This window comes from Gallinula chloropus (genome assembly GCF_964237585.1).
Source record: "Gallinula chloropus genome assembly, chromosome: 1".
NCBI lineage: Eukaryota > Metazoa > Chordata > Aves > Gruiformes > Rallidae > Gallinula > Gallinula chloropus.
This window is the reverse complement of record NC_140085.1, coordinates 80,781,139-80,802,793: the sequence shown is the minus strand read 5'-3', so window position 1 is coordinate 80,802,793 and position 21,655 is coordinate 80,781,139. Positions and strand designations below refer to the sequence as shown.

Genomic DNA, 21,655 nt, shown 5'->3' with positions numbered 1-21,655 from the left:
TTTTGTGATTCAAAATATTTGCATTATAAATGCTTCTTTGTGTCTCATCAAGGGGTAACCTTTAGTGGATTTCTGATTTTTAATCTACATCCCCATGGTTTGACCCCATCCCTGGAGAAGAGAAGGCTGCGGGGGGACCTCATTGCAGCCTTCCAGTACCTGAAGGGAGCTTATAAGCAGGAGGGGATTCAACTTTTTAAAAGAGCAGATAATGGCAGGACAAGGGGGAATGGACTAAAGCTAAAGGAGGGAAGGTTTAGATTAGATATTAGGGGGAAGTTTTTTTACAGAAAAAGTGGTGAGGTGCTGGAACAGGCTGCCCAGAGAAGTAGTAGATTCCCCGTCCCTGGAGGTGTTCAAGGCCAGCTTGGATGGGGCCCTGGGCAGCCTTGTGTAGATCCAGGCCTGGAGGTTGGTGGCCCTGCCTGTGGCAGGGGGGTTGGAGCTCTATGATCCTTGGGGTCCCTTCCAACCCAGACCATTCTATGATTCTATGATTATATGATCCCATTAGCCTGTGGTTCTAACGAAGGTTCCGAAGGAAAGCAATTTTTCTGTGTTTTCCTTGACAGAATGAGAAACCTTAAGTAATCCCTTAGCTCACACAGTGTCTGGAAGGCTTATAATCAGTGCTGCAACGGCACGGTGGCATAGATCACTCAAGAGGTGAAGAAGGTTTTGACAGTTTTACAGTTTCCCCGAGGTGTGTGCTATCCACAGTATTGTAATCCAGTTACTGTGCACAGTGTTCTTTGGGCCACTTATTATCTGTTTTGGAATTGCCGTACGAAGTGCTGAGTGCAGCTGGCGATCAGAGTGGTTTAGAGGTTCCCCCCACACATTTGTTAGAGCTGAGCAGTATTGAACTGGGTCACTGATAGGAATGGGCTTTATGTGTATTTGTTCACTTGCTTTGGTTGGAAGTCAATTCTGTTAGGTTTCAGGAAACACGGATAGGCAGAGATGGTCAGGTTTCACGCAGTGTGGGGGAGCTCAAGGCTCTGTTGTGGCCACCCCAAATCCAACAGTTATACCCTCTTTTATCTGGTTTTGACCATCCTGGGTTGGATAGCCATTGCTGTTGCAGAATATCTTTGTTTTCTTCATATTCCAATCCCTGTATCTTCACTTACCCTTCATAGTACCTACTGTTGGTCTGTAGGAAGTGCAGGACTTTTTGAAGTGTTTGTAGCTTAAATGAATAACTCATTCCTTAGGAACTTCCCTCTTAAAACAAAACATACCCACTTAAGCTGGAAAGTCACAGACCGAAACGGTACATGTGGTAGGTCAGACCAATCTGGTTCATGATAACGAGGGAGTTATTTTCTGAACTGAGGCAAAGAAGGGGAATTTTTGGGGGATGACTTCCAGAAGAAAGAAGTGGTCCCTCCAGGAATGTGAATTCCCACTTAATTAAGCATCGTCTCTGCCCACAAACAAAATTTGACCGTCAGTTGGAATGTCTTGTCTCTTTTTCATTATTGTTATTTTGAAGTATTTTAGTTTCTTTTAAGCTGAGCCTTCTTATGGTTTATGAAGAAGCTGCTTTTAAACATTTCTCAAATCAAGAGCTACATCTATGTACGGCAGTCTGTGTTCTGAAGTTTGCTGCCGTAATGGATGTACTTTTCTTTAAAGGAAACCTGAATACACCTGTGAAGAGATTTCTTACATTTTTGTCACTTCTCAGTGCTTCCGGAAATTTTAGATGCTTACTTATTTGCATTGTTATAAAATCTGGCATGTTAAATAGTAGAATCATGCTGAAAGCAAATTTTTACATCCGTGTTAAGTCTATAGAAGTAAGAGAACTTGAAAACAGAGATATTGTTAGATTAAAATTAGAAGCACAAAAGAAAATAAAAGGGGGGAAGGAATCTGTGACATCAGAGGCTCCTTTTTCACTGCCCTTGCATTCACTTGAACTGAAAAGGTGGAACACGTTTGCAGTGTCTCCTTACAATTGTTATTTTCTTTTGTTAGCTGTACTTGGACACTAACACTGTAGCATCAGATGTGCAGGCTCTTTGGCTCTTGTGAATGACTTCCCACCCCTCCTCCTCCAGGGATCTAACCTGGGAAACAGGCTAGTCTTGTACTACTAAACTAAACGCGTGGAATGGTCTTATCAGTGCAGTTTTACTGAAGCATTACATTTGTTTAGTAGTCATAATTCTGACTGATTGTCAGTGATGTGGTGCTTGATGGACTTTTAGAGCATCTTTTCCCCTAATTCGCAGGTTACTTCCAAATACCTGAAAAACAATATCTTAACAATAACACACTTGTTTCAAAGGGAAAGTTTACTCCGTGTATAGAAGGTAGAATGCACTAACTTCTTTGTGTAAGACTGTGTAACAGAAGTTTGTTGTCTTTGGGTTGGGAAGAGGCCTTCCAGAGTCATTTACCAAAAGCCTGTAATAGGGAAGACTTTTTTTTCTCAGCATAGAAAATCATTCATGTATGGATCTTGCAAGTACCGTTTCTGATGTGACCATCTGCATTACTAAGCAATGAAAATATGTTCTCATCTATTATAAACTATTTTTACTATTTTATTCTGCCTATTTGCAACACGGCTTGGAAGTTGCCTAAAGAAGGAAAAGATATTGCTTGCTTAGGACTTTCGCTGTTTGAAGATGCTGCTCTTCAACACTGGGTGCAACTTTTGTTGGTAGTGGAGATGTAGAAAGCTGAAGACCATTGATAATTAGGGGAATAAACTGTACCAAGTCACTGGTGCAGGAAGCGTAGAGTTTTGATGTTCTGCACAGCTGAACAGTCAGGTGCTATTGGAAACAGCAGCTGCTGCAAAGTCGTGGGTGTTACGAGATGGAAACCATTGACTGCAGCAGTGATTATCTAAACAGCTCTTTTGTAGGCTGGCAGCGGTGGAATCTCTCTTCCTTCTGTTTTCCAGGTGACCTATGATGAAGTGTGACAGCTTGTCATGTGGGATCATCATCACGTTAGTCTTGTGAGAATGAGTGCTCTTCTGAGTGCCCTCATCCCTCCCATACACAGGGTGAAGCACAGGTTAAAATAGGAGCTTGTACTTGCACGTACTTGTTGCACTTGGCAGTGAGGCAGTGCTTCGGCAGCTCAAAGAGGTGACCTTGAAGGGGCTGACAAGGCGTTAGTGAGTGTCTGTTCCTTAACCAAAATGAAGAACAGTTTGCTCCTCTCTGGAATTTGTTGTTCAAAGTGGGAAAGCACAGCTGTATGAGAAAGGATTTAAGAAGCCAAACAAAGTTGATTTCAACATAGAGATGATGGCCTGTGTGGTTAAGTAAAGTGGAATTAAATTGTCTCTCTGTTCCTTTAAACCTTCTCAAATAAATAAATGGTGTAAACATTTTACACCCACTTTACACTGGTTTTTAAGCATTAGCACACATTCAGTGGGTTGATCCTGTGGATTTTTAACTTTTCAAGTGTAGAAGACCTTGGAAGCTTATTTTCTAGTGTCTTTTTAAATACAGAAAAGGCACAGCATACCTTGCTACGCATCTTTGTGTGTTAACTAGTACCGTTCCTATCCACTCTGATATGAAAATTAATGATACTGTGTGTCAGTTGTGGAGGCAAGGGGAAGGCAGCACAACCCATAAAGTGAGTCCAACCAGATTTAAATAGAGATGAACCAAAGAACCTAGACAGTCATTCATAAGACCAGCAGATTATGATTTAGCGTCATTGAAGCAGGAATGAAGAAAGGCATGCCAGAAAGCTACACTGGAATTACCTGAAGATTTGAATGTGAAATATAAGTGGTGAGGAAGAAATGAAGTGTGATTGATAATGCCAACATTACAGATGTAAATCTTTTCCCTTTTTATTTTCTTCATCTGAGTGAAGAACATCTGTAGATCAGAACAATGCCTGGATGCCCAGGTAGAGGTTTAGGTGCAGAAAGGGGTCAGATAGTTTGGAGAGTTGTCAGTATTTGGGTGTGCAGGTAAGAAACAGTGGACATGGGCAGTATTATTGGAAGGTTGGCCAGGAGGTGGTGTTTAAATCATGGGCACAGGAAAACATGAAGTCCCAAAAAAGAATTCTAAGGAATATTCAGGAGTAAGAGAGCTAAGAAAATGTGTTTTGGGCAACCTCATCACTGATGCTGTTGAAAGTAGCAGAGTGCAGGGCTAATGAGGACACATAATTGATCCAAAACTTAGGGAAGGAAATGGCTGGAAAGGGGGCATTACTTAGCAAAGGCAAGTTTGGAGGTCAATTTTATTTTTTCATTTGTTTTTTTCAGGAGTAAGTTGATAGAAAATTCACTTTTATATTCACATGGATATAACAGATCCATTTTATCTCTAAGCAGGAGATTTTAAGGAACTGAAGAAAAAGAAAAAAGTGACAGGCTGTTGATTCAGTGATGTTTGGTGACAATAAGACAGCTGTTAACAGAACAGTTTATGTAGTGTGCTTTAAGAATGGGATTTGAAGACGTGCTTGAAAGCTGATGGAAGAAGTGAAGATGAGTAAACCCCAAGAAAAAGCAGATAAATGGCAAGAGTTTTGAGCTGGAACTCTGTCCCAGACATGTAGGCTTTCCATTACTATCCATCCTCTAAAACAATTACTTGACTACATGCCTTGCTGTACAGCCTTATATTGGAAAGGTTGACACTCAGCAAGCAGTTTCTTAAATACCTTGGCTTGATTGGAAGCAATTTTGTGTCTCGCTGTAGCATAATAATTAAGACTATTGAGAGTATATGTAATTCAGAATGATATGGCTGAAACAAATTCTTTTCAAGAATCTTGAGTCTACACACAGAATAGGTATTGGTGATCCCAAACTATGCCTGTGTATTTTTAGGGTTATGCAGCCATCTCAGATTCTGAAATGACTTGACTAGGAGATGAGAATTGACAGTTGTGGGGTCCTTTGCCTCTATTGTTACCTGTGAAGCTGGTCTTAAATTCTTTTATTGCAGCCTCTTAAATTATTTCACTGTGGCCTGAAGACTCCTCATGAAGAGCAAAGGGATGCTTGGTTAACAGATTTCAGGACTCTTCATTGATGTCATTACATAATTGCTCTTAGTATTTTCATAGATTTTGCAGGCATCAGTATCAATTTTACATTTTGCTACTAAAAGCCAAAGCTACTTGTGCCTATGTCTGCTTTGCTTTGGTGGAGCTTGATAATGAGTGTATTAGTTTTAATGGCTGCTTGTTTATGTGCCTTGATTTGATTTTGATCTTAAATTTAGGATACGTTTGTCTTTAAAGCTGTTATATATTCTGTTTGTGTTTTTACAGCTCTATTTTATTTACTATATTCATATTTAAAGCACCTATTCCATCTTGAATAGGCCTGGAAGCTTATGTGTTTCTGGGTTCATGCCACAAAACTTTGTCGTAAGTGCTGTTACGGGATCATACTTTTAATGTTTTGTCTGAAATAGAATGTTCCTTTGTAGTTAATAAACCATGAGGTCCTTTATAGTTAATATATCAATATCATATTCTATCATCTACCTAATTTGATATATTACATTTGAATAATTCTTCTGGTTTCTTTTAGGGACTCAACAACAGCTTACAGCACAACATGCTTTGGAGAAAGAGGCTTTGGAGAAGATTAAAATAGAAATAGAGGAGGAGCTAAAACGCCTTGATGAAGAAATCTTGGAAGGTGCTCTTCAGATTTTCCCATTTCAGTCAGTAATCTGTATGCCCTGTAATGGTTAATTTGTAACAGGTTCTCCAGTTAGAGAGATTTTTGGACTCACTGAATTTCTTTACCGTCCTTCCCCCCACAAGATTTCTACACACTGTCACATGAAGTAAAACAGTTAAACGTTACCATTTGGGGTGGTGGAGTCTGGCCAAAGCAAACAAATGAATGACATTTAATAGGCTGCTATAAATAATGAAATGTAAGCAGTCCTTAAGCTGCGCCAGTTGATGACAGAAGTGAAATCATTCCTCAGCAGCTAACATTCAGAGGAGCATTGACTTAAACCATCAGATTTCTCACTGCCACTGGGTTTATTTTTTTGTGACATCCTTTGACCTTTGCACGTGGCTTTTATAAGACTCCCAGTAAAGGATGATTTGGAAACAATCTTTGCTTTACATTTGCATTCCCAAGTGGAAATCTGAAGTAGGAAAGCTCTAGGTCTGTTTATGTTCATCCACATAGACCTTTCATAGAGGTTTTGAACTGAGAAGCAAAAGGTTAGATGAACAAAATACTATTTTAAAAAGTTATACTGTAGTACCACTGCAGGTATGTCCACGTGTAGGTGAATTCTGCCATGGAAAAGAGGCGCTCTTGCCACTCCATCAGGGTTGGCATCACCTTAAAATTGGGAATAGTTGCTCGTTCACCTAACTTGCTGATTAAGATGCAGCTGTGAAATAAGAGCTGGAGGGAAAATGTAGCTCAAAGTCATCTATGGTACCACTTCCCGAATATATTTGGATTATACTTATTTTACTACAATTTGCTCATAGCATGCTTTGACTGTAGAGCTGTGATCTCCTCATCCCTCATATAAACTGTGTTAACTGGTGGGGTAAGAACTCTGAGCCTGTAGATGTTCTTACATGAGTCTGTTTTATTTTGAATACTTTTTTCTCTCAGCATTTACCACGACGGGATTTGACTGCCATACTTCCCCAGTGTTCAGTCCTGCTAATCCAGAGAGCTCAATAGAAGACTGCCTGGCTCATCTCGGGGAGAAAGTGTCCCAGGAATTGAAGGAACATCTGCACAAAGCACTGCAGACCATGCTTAGCAAGTGAGTGTCCATTTACTTTTTCAGAGGGAAGGCGTTTCCTTTTGCATTGCAACTGCTGAACTGTTAAAAGATGGGGCTACAGTTTGTACTGCCTTTATTTTTCAGTTATGTGGCTGGGTTTTTTTTTTTGTTTGTGTTGTAATGTGCAAATACCTCTTTGGGGTATTTGCTCTTGGCAGTAATGTAAGTTCTAATTTTTTTTCTAAGCTTTTATCATTGAACTTCTGAGACTAATTCGAGTCGCTGGTGAATCTAGCAGCTGGCAGCTGCCAATTGCCAGTTTCATGAGTTCAGTGCTGTAGCCAGATTAGTTTCTTTTGCTTTATAGTTCAGAGTGGTGCTGAAGGTTTGTTGGTAGTCTGGCTCAAGATGACTGGGAGAGTTTCCCTGAAAGGACAGTAGTTAGGTGCTTTATGACCACCCTTCAGATACGCATCTGAAACAGATGTGGGGCGCTGGGCAAACCTTGGTGACTTAAGAGCTGTTATTTCAGTTTGAGCTTATTGTTTAAACAGCACATTGTGTGTGGGATGCTAGTATCTCGATTAATGTATCTTTAAAATTGTGAAATTGTTGTGGTTGTTTGGTTTTCTCTTATAAATTACTAGCCTGATTTAAATGGATCCACATGAACTACTAATGGCTGTTTTGAGTGACCTCCAAAATCTATTTGTAGAGTGTTGGAGTTGGAAGGTGCTACTTTAGGGACAGTTACATAAATGCAGTTGTGAAGGCAGCATTAGCAAATAGCTATCTGAGTCTGCTTTGTGGACTGGTTTAAATGACATGGCTCAAAAAAACTGGAGAATCTCTAGTGCTGGCCTTTTGGAGTTTCCAGAGCTGTTTGTGGACTGCCTGAACAACAAGGTACTGGAAGCCTAGATATCAGCACTTGATGTACACTTTCTGATGCATGGCATTTAAACCTTCCATACAAGCACTGGAGAGGCATCTCAGGCCCTCACAAAGGTGAGCACACTTTATAGCAGAGTTCTGGAAGATTGTGAATTTGGAAGTCGTTCCATCTGAACACCAGGAAACACCTTTTTCCTGTGAGGGTGACTGAGCACTGGCACAGGTTGCCCAGAGGGGCTGTGGACTTTCCATCCTTGGAGTCATTCAAAAGCTCTCTGGGAAGCCTGCTGTAGGAGACCCTGCTTGAGCAGGGAGGTTGGTCAGGATGTTCTCCATTGGTGCCTTCCAACCTCAACCATTCTGTGATTCCTTCACTAGCCCATCTATTCCTTACCTAGATCCCTAGTCAACAGCTAAGGGTTGACACCTTACGACCAATATAATTTAAAAGTGACAAGGTAGGACAAAGCTTTGGGCAACCTGACATAATGAAAGATGTCACTTCTAACCCAAACCATCCTGTGATTCTGTGACTGACCTGGATTTCACAGCCAAGGTGCCAAGTGATGTCCGATCAGACAGATGAAGGTAGTTGTCTCATTTTCTATGAGTCGTCCTAGGGAAAAGTACACTGTCAACTTAGCATTTAACTTCCAGAATTAATACTTGCAGTGTCTGCTTCTATATGCAGTTTCTATATGGTCAGAAAGTAATTTCAGTGTTGTGTAAACTGACAATTATTTACCTGCAGAAAAAAAAAGAGTATGTGAGGTACAAGTTTCTCCTTAAGTGGCAGGAGAGTGCATTCCTCCAGAAATAGCAGAAGCCTATCTGCCTTTACAAGCCAGGCATTTTGTCTGGTGTGGCCTTAAACTTGTGCTCAGTATCTCCTGAAGAACTCAGGTTTAGACAAATACTACTTGTCACTGTGCACGAAAAAAACCAGACTGGCCACAATTTGGACAATTAACAGTAAGCCTTGCAACCCATCCTTTTTGTGTGTCTAAAATGGTAAATCGAAATAACAGCATTTTCAGTTTAAATGTCCTAAAGGTTGTAGATATTGGACTGTCTGGCACTGAGAAGTCATCAACTCTAGGTTGATTCTTTTCTGGAAAGTTCTGAAGATGAGATCTTTGAAGATTAAGGAGTTCTGGGTTGTTAGTAGCCTGATGTTCTAGGCTTCTTGTGTTTCCTGTGGGAAAATAGTTACAATCTAAATCTTCTTTTTATTTTTATACATATGTACGTACCTAAAGTCTGAAATGCCTGTGAAAACATATTGACACACATGCCTTTTTATAAGGCAAACTAGAGCTTCTGTTTAATCTCTTGATAATATCCTTCCTGCATCTGTTGTTGCTTTTCTCATCCCACTGATTGATTTGGATTTGAGTTTTAAAGGAACTAATGTACTAAGGAAGTTAAGAGAATGCACTTAAAATGACAATCCCAAATTACATGTTCCCCAGTGTGCTTTAACTCTGTTCTTTTATCTCTGTTTGTTACAGTAGTGTTATTTGATAGAATACTTATTTTGCGTATACTTTCCTGTCCTGTTACATGCATATAAGCAAGTATGTTACAATACAGTAAGCTGTTAGATCATAGCAGGTTCTTGGGGTTGAATAAACAGTCTTCTATCCAATACCAGTTAGCACTATTTCCCTTTAAAGTCTGAACTTGCCTTTTGCCATGGTCTGGCTCAGGACAACAGCTTTCAAAGCAGTGCATCCTCAGCTGTCACTTGGTGCAAAGTCTTTATTGTTACTGGCTCTAACATGCTGTATCATCGTGGAGGAAATTGGGTATGGAAGAGAGGAATTTCACCATCCCAGCTCAGAGAAGTAGAGATGTGATAAATCTAAAATAGAGATACCTACAGAAATACCAAGGGAGTTTTGTGATCAGAAGTGCTGCTTCTTGCAAATAAAGGCTGCAACTCGTAACATAACGGTGACAGGGTCAAGCAGTCTGTGTTGGTCACAGCCTGTATTGTTCATAAAAAGTTTACTCTGCAATGACCTCTGTCTCACAGATGAAATTCTTCACTGGAATTTTTTGCTTTTAAAGTCTTAGATTATAAAAACTAGAAAAGCTTAGAAATTTTGGTAGCCTATCAGAGAACCTACTTATCTAATGCCATTTAAGTTGTAGAGCATCAAAGTTTTACAAAATTCATGTAACCAATTACACAGAATTGTGTAACTGTGAGAAGGTGATGCCTTCCTGACCCTGTCTGGTGCTGGTGTTTTATGTCCAGAAGTGCAAGATTTGTTAGCTCTTGAAAATTATTTGCTCTCATACATGTGAAAATACTTTGTTCTCTGGAAACTGAGAATTTTATTTTATTCTTGTTCTTTTGTTTCCTTTTATAACTTTCAGTGTTGGTTTAACTTCTGCAGGCCGGTGACGTATCAAGAGTATCGAGAGCGCACGCAGGAGACAGCTGCTCATGCCAGTGGATGGAACAAGGTACCAAATAAGCGACTTTCAGTTTGATATCTCTCTGATCTCTTTGATGTCCTAGTGTTTTTCCTAGCTACAGTTGTGATTTACAGAGGACCAAGAATAAAAAGAGACCGGTTGTTTTTAGGATGTGGTAACATTCACTCTCAGAATGATGTGTGTGGACATAATATGTAGTTTTTAGATAATCCAACCAGAAGTTACCCAATGGAAGTGTAAGGTCAGTCTTACTTTATTATGGGAAAATTGAAAGTTAAAAGATTGTTGCTTCACATTTTCAAAAAATGGTTGTTAAACTCTATTTAATTCCCGAGAGAGACGCATTTCTTTAGCAGTTTTGTAATGGAATCTGGGACAGATGTTGTCATAACATTTTTCTACTGTTTCTTTGCTCCCATCTTAGGTTCAAAATACATCTTTTAAAAAAAAATGCTAAACATGGTGAAAATAAAAATTGATAGTATTTTAACAATATTTAAGTTGTTCAGAAAACCTAAGGATGGTGTGCCTGCCCACCTGGTTTCAGGAGTAGTTATCTCAAATGATATGAAGCATCCCTGTAAATGAAGTCTCTTACAATAGTATTAATATAGAATGAGTAGTATTACTCTTCCCAGATTAATCTTTCATTAATCATTCAAATCATCTTAATCATTCTCTGATGGGTTCAATGGGCATCAGAAAAAGAATGAAAGAGTTCAGTAAGTATTTTCAAATTTAATCAGAAATAGAGGATTAAAATTTAGTCTTAAATTTAAAATAGAACAAGGCAAATTTTGTCCACCCTTTACGTTATTTTTTCCAGAAATACTTTTCCTTAACTAGATATCTCTGCTTGCTTCAAACACTGATCTTCTAACCAAGGGTGTGGGCACTTTTAAAGCAGCTCATTAATCACTGCTTGACAAGTTACTGCCCATGGCTCCAGCAATTATAATTGTGGGGTGTGTGCATGCTTTCAGTTCATCATCTTGTGATTCATGGCATTTTAAGAACCATGAAATCTGATTATCAATAAGGTGGCTTAAGCTAGCACATTTTACTCTTCACTTAGTGAAAAGTAAAACCAAGCATAAAACCAGTCATTGTGGCTCAGCTGGCAAGGGGAGGAGGTGGATGGAGCTTGCCCACTGCATCTCCATATGCTATTGGTACAAACCTCTTGAAGATACTGCCCTGGGTAGATGGATCAGCCACATTTTGGGGGTTTATGATGTAGCCCTCATTGCTGCTACATTTGTGCAGCCTCTGTGGCTAGTGGATTTTGGTCCACATCAGTTTATGACTGAAAATATCATCCAGAAGATGCCTCTTGTCATCATCTTTGTTTAACCATAACATTTGTTGCTGCAAAACTTAACAGTCCACAAGCAAACCAGAATGGAAATTTTGTGGAATATAATGCAGGGTGTTTGTTTTGGTTTTATGGTAACTTGATGCTTTGGGAATGCTTGGCAGTTCCTTTAATAATGCTTGTTTTGAGGAGATGGAATACATTTTTATTGGTTTCATTTCCTTTTAAATTCCTTTATGATCTTAATCAGAATAATATTTTATAACAGAAGAGATCAAGATCCCTCTCCTCCAACCTCAACCTACCTTTTTGCTCTAGAGAAGAAGCTAGTGGCTATAAATAGACACAGTGTTAGTTCTAATTAGCAGGCATCCAGCAGCACAATGAGGCTGTGCTGGCCTCAAGTTTGTGAAAATCTGAAGGGGGTAGGCTTAAACTGACCCTGTTGGGAGAACTAAAGCTTGCTCCCTTTTATGACTAAATAAGAAAACATACAACTAGCTGAACAGAATAACAAATCGCTCCCTGTCACATGCTCACAGCCACATCCTGTAGTTTCTTGGGTGGAGCGGAATCTGAAGATGCGCAGGAGCAATGAAGGCTGAATGAACTGGGGCTGTTCAGCCTTGAGAAAAGAAGACAGAGGGGATCTGATTAATGTTTATAAATATCTGAAGTGCGGGACAGAGAGGGAAATGGCCAGCCCCTTTTCAGTGGTCTGTGGGGACCAGACAAGGGGCAGTAGCCTCAAGTTGGAGCACAGAAGGTTCCACACCAACATGTGGAAGAACTTTTTCACAGTGAGGGTGACAGAGCCCTGGGACAGGCTGCCCAGGGGGGTTGTGGAGTCTCCTTCTCTGGAGATATTCAAGACCGGTCTGGACGCCTCTCTGTGCAATATGAGCTAGGGAGCTGCTTTGGCAGGGGGGTTGGACCCCATGATTTCTGGAGGTCCCTTCCAACCCCTACAATTCTGTGACTCTGTGAGGAGCTGTGGCAGATGTCAAAGGGTTAAAAATGTGGAAGTATAGTCCCACAGAGTGCTGTGTGAATAAGGCTTGTGGTTTGGTCCACACTAGAAGAAATAAAACAACTGAAGCAAGTAGCTGAAATGAGTTTTCAGTTACATGTAAGCTGTATTTATTGTGCTCAGTAGTGGCTCCTTGCACAGCAAGCTGATATTTTTGCTTTTGGTAGCCTATGAACTAGTGTATAAAATCTCCCTTTTCATTTCTGAGCCCTTGCTGTTGTAGTTATATGTTTTTATACATATGTATGTATCGAAATCCCACCTATTTAATATACTGAACGTGATGCACACAGCCACACTGATCACTTAAAGGCCCAGTATCTCTGTGGCACAAAGCTGACTGAAAGTAGTCTTTGCAAATCTTCCTTGATGTTATGCATGTGAGAAACACATCCAGGTCAGCATATAATTTTGGGAGGTACTGGATAACCTAGCTGGCTAGCAGGTTGGAGGTTGAATGTTGGACAAAGGCTTGATCTGTCTGGTTTGCAGTTGGCAAAACAGTGGTTTTAGTCATACCAGTTTTCAAATAACCTGTTCATTATACAAACACGAGCAGAAAGAATATAGCTGTAGGGTTGTTTTTCCCCATTAAAAAATGTGGATCTTTTCCAGAGTGCAATGATATTTTTAAATGCTGAAGAGATCTCGTTAACTGACTAGCACATGGGATGTGAAGGAGTGTTTTCAGACAGTAAAACATGAGTATCGATCTGACTGAGGAAATACTGCAGGATAAACTAGTACATAGCAACATTAGTTCTGTTAACACCCCACAGAAGCAAAGTTTACCCACAGATATTAGAAGTGCTGGTTATCAGTTAAAAAAAAAAAATCAGGAAAATAGATTTTTTTCATGTATTTCTCAGAAATCGTGATGTGACCATAACAGGCATGATGTTGGATTTTTTTAAAGAAAAGGAGGAGCCTTCACCTTGTATTTGAAATACGGTTCTCATTAAAACCAAACTAAACCAAACCAAAATCACCTCAAACTTGGGGGAAATTGTATTTCTGTAATAAGATAAATATATATTTTAAAGCTCCATTATTGCATTTAAAAAAAATTAAATATATACATAATCCCACTATCATGCATCACATAAAATGATAACAAATACTGAGAGTAAACTGAACTGGTAACTAGGTTAGAAGTCATCTTAATGTCCCATGTTTACTGCTTAATGGAGCCAAAGAATAATACATAAAAATATAAGAAAAACTCATGTAAAGAGTCAGATGAATTTTACGTTAAAATAGCCAAAAGGTACACAGAAGTGGCCATTACTTTGGACATAGCTTCTTCAAAGGTTCTGAACTTTCTTTATAATATATTGGGGGGGGGGGCATACATTTAAATTTGTAATATCACACTATGGGATTGCAGGAACATAATTGCCAGAAATCTTTTATTTAAACAATTAATCAGGAATCTTCTGGTAGTAATATTTTGAATGATTCCCTAGAAGTTTTCTCCTGACAACTCTTTTCTGGCATGCTGTGCTTGATACTGTGTATGTTTTTCTTCATCCAAAAGATAAACAGCCCCCAGCATTCCTTCCCAGGTGTACTGGTGGAGGGAATTGCAGTTGCCTTGCACTGCTAAAGCTGTGTTTTTACTTTGGTCAGATAAATCTCATCACTATTCACATAGCTACTGTGCCGTACAGAAAGCTGTTGTCAACCTTTATGAAGTACAGTGAAGGCAATTTCTTTCATGAATTTAGGGGCAATATCATGCAAATGTCCCTACTGGTCTCGAAGGTAGAAGTGTCAGTAACTTCATCAGGAAAGGAAAACCAGGCAGTGTTTGCTGGTCTGCATGGGACTGGATGTTAGAGTTTGAATTTGGCCCCTTGCTCCTGAGGCCTGCAGAGGCTTGCTAAATTTGGGAGGAGTGGATGGATTACATTCTTAAGTTGGCAAAGGAAGGTGGCAACAATCATGTTCAGCATGCCAACATTTGAGCTCCCTTCACTTCCTAAGCAGCCTCTTTTGCTGCTGTTTCTGTTGCCATCATCTTAAAGTAAATGTCAAATATTTTGAGATCTCAGTGTTCACGCTGTTGTAGTTACGTGGGTGTGCCCAGAGCCTAGTTTGACAGCACACATTTTCTTCCTTTGATCCAAAAAGACTGAAGTTTCTTCTGGCACTTAACTTTACCTTGACCTGCTCCTTACGTTTGTGCACCACAAGCATGCACCTCTTCTGCCTCTGAGTTGAGATTTAATTGCAAGAAACTCAAAATTAATGACTTAAATTCATACCGGTTTCCTGAACTTGGCAAAGTGCTGCATATAAACTTTGCCCAGAGGGCCACTTGTGTGCTCTAGGAGACTAAAATCGTAGTGTAAAAGTTCAACTGCATGTTGTTTAGGAAAACAAAACCATAATTTCATAAGGAAGTGTCTAGACTCTATTAGCTGAAGGAGGTGGGTTCCCAGAGTACTACACCACATCCAGTTAAAAGACAAACGGTTGTAAGGAGGGCTGTATGTATTAAATTGGGCACAGGAGAGAGAGTTGAACATGGAGAGTGGTTTGTGTTTGTGCATTTAAACATGCCTGTAGTGCTGCACTGCTGGGAGGAATTGTTTGCTTCTGTCCTGTCTGAAAGCCAAGTATGAACTTCTAAAAAAGCCAGTAGTGCTGTGCATCTGCTCAAGAATGTATACTGTCTGGTCTTTAAATACAATTTGGATGCATGTCCCTTCAAACTATTTGTAATCTTTCCACTTCTGGGGTAGTAAATTCTGGACCTGTTCTGCTTTTTCACCTGTAAAGAAAGAGATAGGGCTTAAGACGGCGCTGCAGCCCTGTTCTGTGGGGCGCTCCAGTTTGGCTGTGGTGGTTTGCTTCTCAGATTACCTGCTTCTTTCTTACTGAGTTGTATTGTGTTTCTGCCTCATGGCCTCACAAAAATGAGGTGTATAGTCCCTGGTATCTTGTAGATTTAGACCTTTTCTGTGGACCACATTAATTCTTCCTTTTTACCCACGTGGTAGTATTGGTAATGCTTTCTGTATTTACTCACAGTTCTTGTTTTCTGAAGGTCTTGGTACCCCTGGTTTTGCTACAACAATTTCTGATGGAGTTAACCAGACGAGGCCAGGAACCGCTGAGCGCGCTTGTGAACTTTGGGGTGACATATCTAGAAGACTATTCTGCAGACTATATCATTCAACAAGGAGGATGGGTAAGAAGACAATGTTTAATTTTCATATTTTATTCAAAGCTTATTTTCTAATAAGCTGGGAGTAAAGCAATGCCCCAGCGAAGGGAAAAACAAAAATGAAAAAAGCAAAGAAATAAAAGGCAAAAAAACCCCCCAAAGCAGCAGGGGGTCAGGACCATGTAGTTGGAAAGTGATCTTCCACAGTCATCTAGTTCATGGCCCTGCCCCAAGGCATAGCTGACTTTGCCCCATTCATTTCTGACCTTGACGTTAAAGACCCATGTGATCGGAGCCCACAGTTTCGCCAGGCAGTCTGTTCCAGTTCTTTGCATGTCTGGTTTCGTGGATTGCCATTGAAATTGGGAGAGGTGCTCAGTTGTCAAATAATAACCGGTTTTCATATGCTCTGTGGTAAGAAGCTAATACATTGTTTTATGGTGAGTTTTTGTTTGTGTGTTCCTTCCTGTTAAAATACATACAGAATTGCATTGAGAAGCAAGCACCCGTAATGAGGTACTGTGCCTGAGAGAGAGGCTGGTGGTGTGATTGTTATCTTCATCCTCTGGTAACCACTGGAAATTGTATATGGTTTTTTTCTTCTTACATTTCAGAGGGTTTTTTAGCAGATAAGTAATTGGGGAGCACTTCATACAGAAATGTCAGTAGGCACTAATTTGTTTTCAAAATAAGTGATAAAATAGCTAGTGCGTTTTGGATTTTATAGCTACATAGGAACGTGGATAGAATGAGCAATCAAGGTTTCCTGGGCAGCATTTCCTTGTGGGAGTCTTCACGGTAACCAATGTTCCTGAGTCATGGCATGCTGAGAAACTTCCGTTTAAAAATACATCACAGCGGCAGCTCACAGCCGAGGAGCTGGGGCTGGGAGGTAGAACTGTGCTAAAGGTGGCGGTGCTTTAGATTACTGGGTTTGGGCAGGATGCCAGATTGGAATGGAATTAATCTCAGATTAGTGAAATGGCTCCGGCAAGTTGATTTATTCTAAAAAGAAAAGCTGTTCAGGAAAACCCAGTGATTAAAAAGTGCTAGTAGGGAAAAAAAATCTCATTCAGACAGCTCCTTGTATTTCAGGACTTTACTTGATTTTTTTAAGAATAATTTGTTTCTTCCAGAATTTCTACACCTCTGCACCTTCCTATATCCTCTCCCTTCCCAGCAATCATGGATAATAGCTTTCAAAGCCTTGGGGAGGGGTTGCTTGTCTTTAATGGACAGAATTACTAACGGGGCATGCAGCCAGGTGACCTTAGGTCATTTGATAAATGCAGTGACATTTCAAAGTATTTCGATCACAGGCAGGGTCCTTACTTGCACCTTTAGGACAGATGGATGTTGGTGCTATTTCGCTCTTCTGCTTTTTTGGTTTTCCTTGCCTCAGAAAAGGCCTGTTCTGTGGTCTGTTCTCAAGGCCCTGTGTGAGGCCTGCCGTAAACATCCTTAATACAGCGCAAAGCCTCTGAAAACAAGCAGCTTTCCAGCATGGCCTCCGAGGGAGGGGGCTGGGCTTTGTGTTTGCCTGCCTGTGCCTGTATGCACCCATCTGGGCAGTCAGTGTTTAATGGCCTACGAGCCTGTCTGTATACATCCAGCCAGGCAGAAAATTAGACTGACATAAGCGGTACAGCAAACAAGCCAGAGCTATTTTTGAAACAGCAGAAGAGGCGAGGAAAGAAACAAGGTGATGAAAATCCTTTCCAGACGAATAAATGTATCTGCGCTAACCCTTCGTGAGTTGTTCTGGGGATGGGGTTGGGGAACCCACTGGGCTTGTGGCTGTGTTTGGGGGAAGGGAATATATGGGTTTATTGGCTTTATTTAATTTTTTTCCTCTGAGAAAAGTATTCATTTGTAGTGAGCGGCGTGCTTCTTGGATTGTTCCGAGCCTGTGGGAGGGTGTTCTGGGGATGGCACTGCTGGCAGCAGGCCGTGGGGTGAGGGTGGGAGGGTACGTGTGCCTTTCTGAGCAGGGCAGGGAGAGCCACCTGGCAGGCTGTTAGCCATCAGGCAGGTGGTTTGCAGGTTTTTTTAAGATAAGCATCTGCCACAGGGGCTCTGAGTGCCGGATCAAGTTGTCAGTAATACTTTGCTAGACCCCTATGGGCAGTATGCAAACCTGGGAGTCTCTGGTGAATTATGTTGCTGTGACAGTAGGAGGTTCAATTTTTGTGTTATTCTGGAGTGGTGTGAAAGGGGTCTTTCCTACAGCTGCTAAGAGCTTGTTTATAACTGAGAAGATACCAGAACAGCCCATCTGGGGTTTTTTTTGTGGATCAGGAACAGAGGAGAGCTTCGCAGGAGTCAGCTTTTCGGGGGTGGACCTGAAAAATTCTGTGGTATCTCTGGTGCTGTCTCTTGGCACCCTGTAATTTGATATCTTCCTCAGTTTTTGGATTGAAGGCGGCCTTTGCCAGGAGGGAAGCAGCCACTCAAAGGTAAGGGGTCAGCTGAGCCTTTCCTGTGCCCCACTGTGGATCTGTGAAGTCAGAATTTTAGAGCTGTGGGACCACTTGCTGCATAATGCTGTGAAGCCACAATGCGGCTGGAAGAACTCCTGAGCTTCTGCTTGTGTGCAAGACTTCAGGTTGCTTTGTGGGCTTGGGAGGTCCAGGAAACCATGTGATTAAGGATGGTGGACAACAGCTAACTAGAAGTAAAATTGCTACCTCAGGGGAATAGAAGTTGATAAATTGGATAGCTGTGCAGTAGATTTCAGGAAATCAGCCTGGCTTGTGAGGAATCGGGACACTAGGGACAGAGCCTCTGAGATCTTAAGCCACTTTATGATTTTTCACCCCAGTCCTGCAGAGATACGATGAGGAGATGATGTGTTGAAACAGCGAGTGTTCCCCTCCCGCTCTCCCTTCAGGCACTAACATGGTAATTCAGCTAATTTTTAATGGTAGGGTGGGACTGGGTTACAACAATCAGTTGGTCGATCGGTTGGTTGGAGAGAATGTCTGGTCTATTTTTATTTCAAGCACATACAATATTTTGATAGTATGATTCTGGCTGTTGTGTAGCTGTTTCCCTTCTGAACAGTCAGTTTTGCTGATTTAGGGTGAAAGTCTTCCAGATAGGAGTGTGTGCAGTGGACTGCATATTGTGTTTGGATGCAGCTGGCAACATAAATGTGAATGAAGTGATGACTACTCCACTTTACAGACTCTTAGATGTGCAGGTTTGGAGAGCTGTAGGAAAGCAGGGAAATCTTGCTTGCTTCTGGACAGCCTCCCTCTTTCAGTAATTGCAGCGATGGGTTTGGATGCAGCTTTTACATTTACCCTGGTTGACTTTAAGTATTAGTATGGTCTCTCCTTGGGAGCAAAAGGCATGTTTGGCATTTCAAGTTGACTGAATAGACACGTGAGGGAACACTCGTTTCTTCCTCCTGACCCTCTGTTTTGAACCCAAATGGTCATACTGAGGTCTTGTTCCCCTTATCATCTTGAACCATTGCAAACCAATTCCCAGCCTGATTTAGCAGTAGCTTCGGTCTTCTCTTTCCCAAGAGCAATGTTAGGGCTCAGCAGACTGACGTGCAGTGTACATACTTTCCCCTCCCCTTTCCTCCTCTTCCCTCCCCTTTCCTCCCTTCTCCTCCCCTCCCTCCTTGTACCTCTCCTCCCTTTTTGCTCTGTCTGACTTCTCCAGGGCTAAGTGCCGCTGCATCAGAAGAAATTCGTGGTCTCCTGGCAAAGTGCACAGTAAGGCCAGTCAGTTGGTAAGGATTGTTTTTCCTTTTCCTTTCCCACCCCTCCTCCCAAATACTGTATTTTTTCTCAAGCTCTGCAGGTGCTGTTTTCCTTGTTGAAATAGTTTGGGAAGGTCTCTGTGAGGAGGAAGAAGTATGAGATTACTGGGAAGCTAGTGGGTTTTTATTCTTTCTTCCCTCAGATCCACATTCCTGTCACAAGCCCTTCGGCTTTTCCCTGCTCTGAGAGAGGTGGTACAAGCGCGTGCCCTCGGTGTTTATCGGTATTGGGTGAATAACCTTTCCTCTCTCAGTAAGAGGCTGGCATTTGTGTTTGTGACTGAAACTGTCTCTGCTTCTCTGCTTTCCCAGGGCTCTTGTCTCATCATGTTGAGATAGGGATTTGAATTTAAGTGGTTATTTGCCTGTGTTGAATAGAGTAAATCTGAAACATGCACAGTGTTTACAGTTCCGTATCTCAGCCTTGGAAGAGCCCTTCTCTTGTTTCCATTGTTTTGTCTGGGCTTTTCTGCCGGTTTTGATGTTTTCTTTGCTGCTGGTGATTGAATAATCTAGTACTAGAGTCTGTTACCCATCTGGAGGAGAAAGAGAGTAGAGACACTTGTCATCCTGGGGAAGCGAGGCTGTCAGTTTGTGCTGCTGGAGATTAAAATCTGCAGCAGTCCAGGTGTCTGCTGCCTTGAGAATGACAATGCAGAATTAGAGACATGCTGCACCGGAGGAGAGAGAAGTTAAGTTTGATGTGGTAGAGATCCAAGAAAGGGCAATCTAATTAGAGATGTCCTAGAAAGGAGTTTTCCTTTCACAATAATTATTCTTTAGGATTTTATCATGGACCATGGCGGTGAAACATCCAGTTTTATTCGTGTGTAACTTCTTTGGTACAGTAATACCTCTTTTATATTTTTTTAGGCACCATGGCTGAAAGAGAAGGAACTTTAACAACTAGGTCTCTTTTCTTTTTTCCCTTCCAACAACTTCAGTCTGTCTGAAGAAGTGGTCTCTAGATAACTGAACTAACTTCAATTTAAACTCCTGAGACAGAGACCTTAAAGGGTGTTGCTTTGGTGCTGCCTCTCTGCAGGTAGTGGAGGTTATGTTGGAGGGTAGGGAAGGAACAGGATCGTTTCTGCAGGCTGTTCTAGCCAAAGCATTCTTTGAAGGGGGTAAGAGCAGTGTCTGCAATACTGGTGTGATTTGATTTGGTTCACGCAACCTTTTTTTCCCCTTTTAAAATTTTTTTTATTCTTTCCTTAATAAAAAGCACAGTCCTATTTTTGGACTCTGCTCTGTTTTGCTTGGCTCCAACTACCTCGACAGTTTCACAAGGATGAACACTACAATAAATGCCCGAGGGCTTTCTGTGAGGTGGGTTTTTTTTATGTACTGTTCTAGATCTGGGCGTTGCCAGCTGCCCCTTCTATAATCTGTTTCCCTGAAGGGTTAGCAGGGTAAGGCTCTGGGGTCTGACTTCGGCCAGGCTCTGGAGAGGCACGCAGCAGGGCTGCGGACGGAGGCGCAGCGCGGGTGGAACCGCAGCCCGGTCGGCGCAGGCGGCAGTGACGCTGTCCCGACCCCAGCAGCCGCCTGTGGGCACAACCTTTCCCTGCGCAGCCCTGGGCCCAGGCAGGGCTTGACCAGCACGCAGCTGCCGCTCTACTGCAGCCAGAACGTGGACAAGTGCATTCCCAGCTCTGGGGAATTCTCTTACTGTGGGAAATTTGCTTGTTTCCCCAGAGGGAGATCTCTTGGGATCCCTGGACACAGACCAGTTCGTCGCTCATTGCCTCTTGTTTCTCAGAGACTAGATTTTAAAGTGAAAATGCATTTGTTGGGTTCCTGGTACTCGTGTCATCACTGTGATACTGTCGGTGTAGTGGAGGGTAGTGGCTGAACCTCCTTTCTCTCTGAGGTGGGTAATGTTACAGGAGAAGGTCCGTGCTCTCTCCTGAGGAACTGCCTAGCTGTGTTGAGTGTTCTGAATTTTTTTGTCATGGTAAAGAATAGCTCTCCTGGAGCACTGATGTTCTGCCAGCATTTCCTCCTGTCCCTCAAGTGACTCTCTCTCTTGGGGATTTTACGTGGGTCTGTTTGGTTTTGGTGGGGAAGGGGTGTGGGGGATGTGAAGTTCAGGGAACACAGATACTTCCTCCTCCAAGGTGGCACTCATCTCTGACCCATATACAGAAGTTTTGCTTCTACTGGACAGAATCAAGCTCTGGGCTGTATGAGTGGCTTGCTGGGCCTTCTGGGGGCTTTTTAGCACCCTTGGAGATGAGTTTTGTATGAGTTGGCTGTCCACATCATTCCTTTTATCTTTCCTGTAAGCTGC

The 21,655-nt window shown here is 41.7% G+C and overlaps 1 protein-coding gene across 1 annotated transcript in view; it reads left to right on the top strand.

The window, feature by feature from the left end:
* BCL2L13 (BCL2 like 13) overlaps positions 1-21,655 on the top strand; it is a gene marked incomplete at its 5' end in the record, with an annotated part of 34,169 nt that overhangs the window by 4,401 nt on the left and 8,113 nt on the right. Inside the window, 4 exons of the mRNA XM_084266368.1 lie at positions 5,546-5,656; positions 6,611-6,767; positions 10,028-10,097; positions 15,468-15,611. Coding sequence (XP_084122494.1) covers positions 5,546-5,656; positions 6,611-6,767; positions 10,028-10,097; positions 15,468-15,611 — 482 coding nt within the window. The remainder of the gene's footprint in view (positions 1-5,545; positions 5,657-6,610; positions 6,768-10,027; positions 10,098-15,467; positions 15,612-21,655) is intronic.